The sequence below is a fragment of the Petaurus breviceps genome, unplaced genomic scaffold (genome assembly GCF_028583685.1).
Source record: "Petaurus breviceps papuanus isolate PSGF00001 unplaced genomic scaffold, PetGlider_PUasm1.0 90845, whole genome shotgun sequence".
NCBI classification, from domain to species: Eukaryota; Metazoa; Chordata; class Mammalia; order Diprotodontia; family Petauridae; genus Petaurus; species Petaurus breviceps.
In genome coordinates, this window is record NW_027187359.1 from 9,766,457 (window position 1) to 9,770,165 (window position 3,709).

At 42.3% G+C, this 3,709-nt stretch overlaps 1 protein-coding gene across 1 annotated transcript in view; it reads left to right on the forward strand.

Moving 5' to 3' along the window:
* The window catches only part of PLB1 (phospholipase B1), a 223,176-nt gene extending 222,344 nt beyond the window's left edge, over positions 1-832 (forward strand). The window contains exon 60 of the mRNA XM_069071811.1: positions 395-832. Within this exon, the coding sequence (XP_068927912.1) occupies positions 395-574 (180 nt within the window). The 3' untranslated portion in view covers positions 575-832. The remainder of the gene's footprint in view (positions 1-394) is intronic.
* Positions 833-3,709: the final 2,877 nt, after the last annotated feature.

Below are 3,709 nucleotides of genomic sequence, written 5' to 3' on the forward strand. Positions count from 1 at the left end.
GGGGGGGGGGGGGGGCGGGGGGGGCAGGTCAGAGGCCTAGGCTATCTCTACCTGAGTCTAATAGAGAAGGTGTTGGTCAAGGGTATGGTAGGGTTTTGGCCTGCCTGACCTATGCCATTCCCTATCTCTCCCTCAGGACATCTTGCTGCTCCAATCAAGCTAGCTTGTCTGTGCCTTTCTTTATATGCACATGTTCTCTCCCCAGAGTAGATTATAAGCTTCCTGAAGGGAAAAACTTTCCTTTTTGCTTTTCTAGGCTCAGTGTTTTTAGCACAATGCCTGGCACAGAGTAAGCTCTCAATAAATGCTTTTTGATAGAACAAATGTTAATCGATTGATAGCTATTCTTGTGAACTCCTAATCCTCTGAACCCTGCTGTATGCTCATTTCACAGGACAACCCTTATTTCTATACCTTGAGGAATAGTGGGCTGCTTCAACAGGAAACCGACAAGTCGTCCAGGGTCCCCTACTGGGCTGTGCTGCTGGCTGCTGCTGGCAGCTTCATGCTTGGCGTGGTGCTGATGATGGTGTGGAGAATCAGGAAACGCTCCTGTAGGGAAGAGCACCTGTAAACCTCATGTTCGCAGTCTTTTAAGCATCAGCTCCTACTGGAGTTATCTCACATCAAACTCTTCCCCCGAAAGGCACCCCCTAGGGTTCTCTCTACCTCAGCCATCCCTTGCCAACATCCAGAACATTAACTTCCATGTCTGGTGACCATTGGAATCTTCAGGGAACAGCACCAACATTCCAGGGCTAGGTCTCCTGAAATCACCACTTTGCAAACAATTTAAAATCAAAGATTGATTTTTGTTTTTAATAAAGGCAAAAGAGCCTCCCTATTCTTGGATTAACCTGGTACAGAACTTTGAATGAATGAAAAACATCTATTAAGCACTTTCTGTGTGCCAAGAATTGTGCTGAGTGCTGGGGATATAAATAAGAACGCAAAATAGCTCCTGACCTCAAGGAACCTACATTTTAGTAAGTACTTACATTTAGTAAATGTGAGTAAAACTGACATTTTAGCAACTTACACAGATAAAGGAGTGATGGCCAAGGAAGGTCTGAGAATTCACAGGGACAATAAATGGAACCATAGTGGAGTTAATTGACATGCCCTCTCAAGGAGCTATAGTAGTATTAATTTGACTATTCCTCCCAAAACAAGAGGTAGAAAGCAGGAAAGGTGGGAAGGGTGGAATAAGAGAGAAGTCATAATGTGTAGATGGCTGGAATGGATGGTTGGATGGGATATGAACTGGGATCTGGGGTGTGGGGACAGGTAGATAGAATTGACAATGTGGGTTGGCAGCTGTTGACTCAAGAATCAAGACAGCATGGCTCTGGGGTGGTGGTTACAAAGCTTCACAGATTGTTACTCAAGGATTGGGTTCAGGAATTCACCTGATTGAGGTAGCCATGGTTAGATGGAAGGTCAAGGATAGGACTTAAATGTGCTTCTGGCTAAAGAAAATTTCAAGCTCCTGGCTGACTTTCAGTTCAACAAATCAGGGGTTTCCCTGGATACCTCTAGTACACAAAAATTACATGTCTACACATAAAACTTTCAAGCAAAATATCTCTTGCCTAAATTGAGGTCCATTCCTATTAACCCTAAGTTGGGGGTAAGAGGTAGGACTTTACTGTACCCCAATGCCAGAGGAGACCTCAGCTCAGACATCCCACTTCTCACCTGGCTGCACTCCCTTGGGATTTCTCTGACTGACTTCACCAAGTCCCAGAAAGCTGATTATTGGGATTGTCTCATCATCCTGTTAAATCTCTTCAACCTTGGCTCTCCACCTCCTCATTGTCTCTCTGACTGGAGGGTGGAGTCATGAACTTTAAAACTCCATTTAAGGAGAGATCTCAGCCCAGGAATCTCATTTCATTTCTCCCCTGGTTATACTCTATTGGGACTTTTCCGACTAACTTGTCCACCATGAGTCCATTATTCCTCCCTCCTTTTCAGGCTCCTTTTGTCTTTTGTTTTTCCCCATTAGATTGTAAATTCCTTGAGGGATTATGGGGACTGTTTTCTTTTTTTGTATTTGTATCCCCAGCACTTGGATGGTGATGACTATTGAGTGTTCTTTAAACAGGGAAGCAGCCGATTTAGTACTTGTTAGCCAGCACAGCCTTCTGAAGGCTGTGGGGTCATATTTTAAATCCTGAGAAAGTCTGTGTTATCACTAAGTCTGGCTGGGAGAAATCTGAAGAAACTTCTCCACCCTTTCTCAAAAAGCCTAGACTTTTTACTATGAACCTTAGAGCCTAGGACCTGTTGGGCATTTAAAAGCAAAAATAAACAGAAAAGCACCAAAGCTATGGAAGATATTGCCTTTAGTAAATAGTCCTTCTCAGCCAGAGTTCTGTGCTCAAGGCCCTTCTCTGAAGGCACCTGTGTTTGGGAGGCAACAGCAGGAGTGTGTTGATAAATGTCTAACAACCACCTTTTGGGGATGGGGATAGGGGAAAAGGATTGTGCATACAGTACACTTTTAAGTTTAATCTGAATTATAACATTTTTTCCATCGCTTCCTCAAGTTTAGACAATCAAAAAAAAAAAGCAACCACAATAAATCAAACCCTGATTTATAGCCTTTGCCCATTTTGAAAGTGTAAGTGCTCACAATGAAAATGAAACTCTCAGCTCCTGTGAGCTGGTTCAAGCTGGCTCCTGTATATCTCTTACTTAGAGTTAGAGGAGACCTGGGCTGGAATGCACACTTCCAATACTTAGTAACTGTGGGACTCTGAAGAATAGTGTGTGTCTAGGCTTTGCCATGCTCTACCTGGTAACCTTGAGAAGGTCATTCAGCATCTCTTGGCCTCAGTGTCCTCATCTACAGGGGGAGCTTGGACTAAATGGCTTTCAGGTCCTTTCTAATTCTAAGTTTATGACTTTTAGCCAGTTATTTTGCTCCCTAAGCTTTGATTTCTTCATTTGAAAAACTGCAATATTCATATTTCCCTACTTGGCAGAGTTGTTATAAAGAAAGCATTTCCATACAAAGTGTTATATAAATATGAGTTGTTGTTATCTCTTAATCTACCACTGTCAGGAACAGGTAATGAGGGAACTGAAGAGATAATGCAGAATACTATCCAAATGTACTAATAAGAGTCAGTAATAGTATTTATATATCACTCTAAGGTTTGGTTTATATGTGTTAACTCATTTGATCCTCACAACAGCCTTGTGAGTTAAATGCTATTATTATCTCCATTTTTACAGGAGGAAACTGAGGCAGAAAGAGGTTAGGTGACTTGCCCAGGGTTGCACAAATAGTAAGTGTCTGAGGCCAGATTTTAATTCATGTCTTCCTGAATCCACAGACAATGCCTCTTCCACTGTACCATATTACCTTTCCCCAATAATTCTAAAGAGTCATGATTTCATTGTGGTAGGCACCTTCTTCACTAACACAGAACAGAATTTCTCCACTCATTTAAAAAAATCATTACCTGGTATCATCTTTCTGGTGGCTATAACATGTCTCTGAATTTAGCTAGTGCCATCTTTGAATAACAGACCAAGAGTCCACTGCCCAGTCTGCAGCAGAAGCTTTTTCAGGTTGGTAGGACCTGTACTGGTGCAATCTTTCTGAATCCAGAGTCACCTTAACGTACTAGACTTGAAAAAACTTCAGGAGCATCTCCCATGTAGTAGACTGTGTAGTAGGGAATGTTGACCTTAGAGT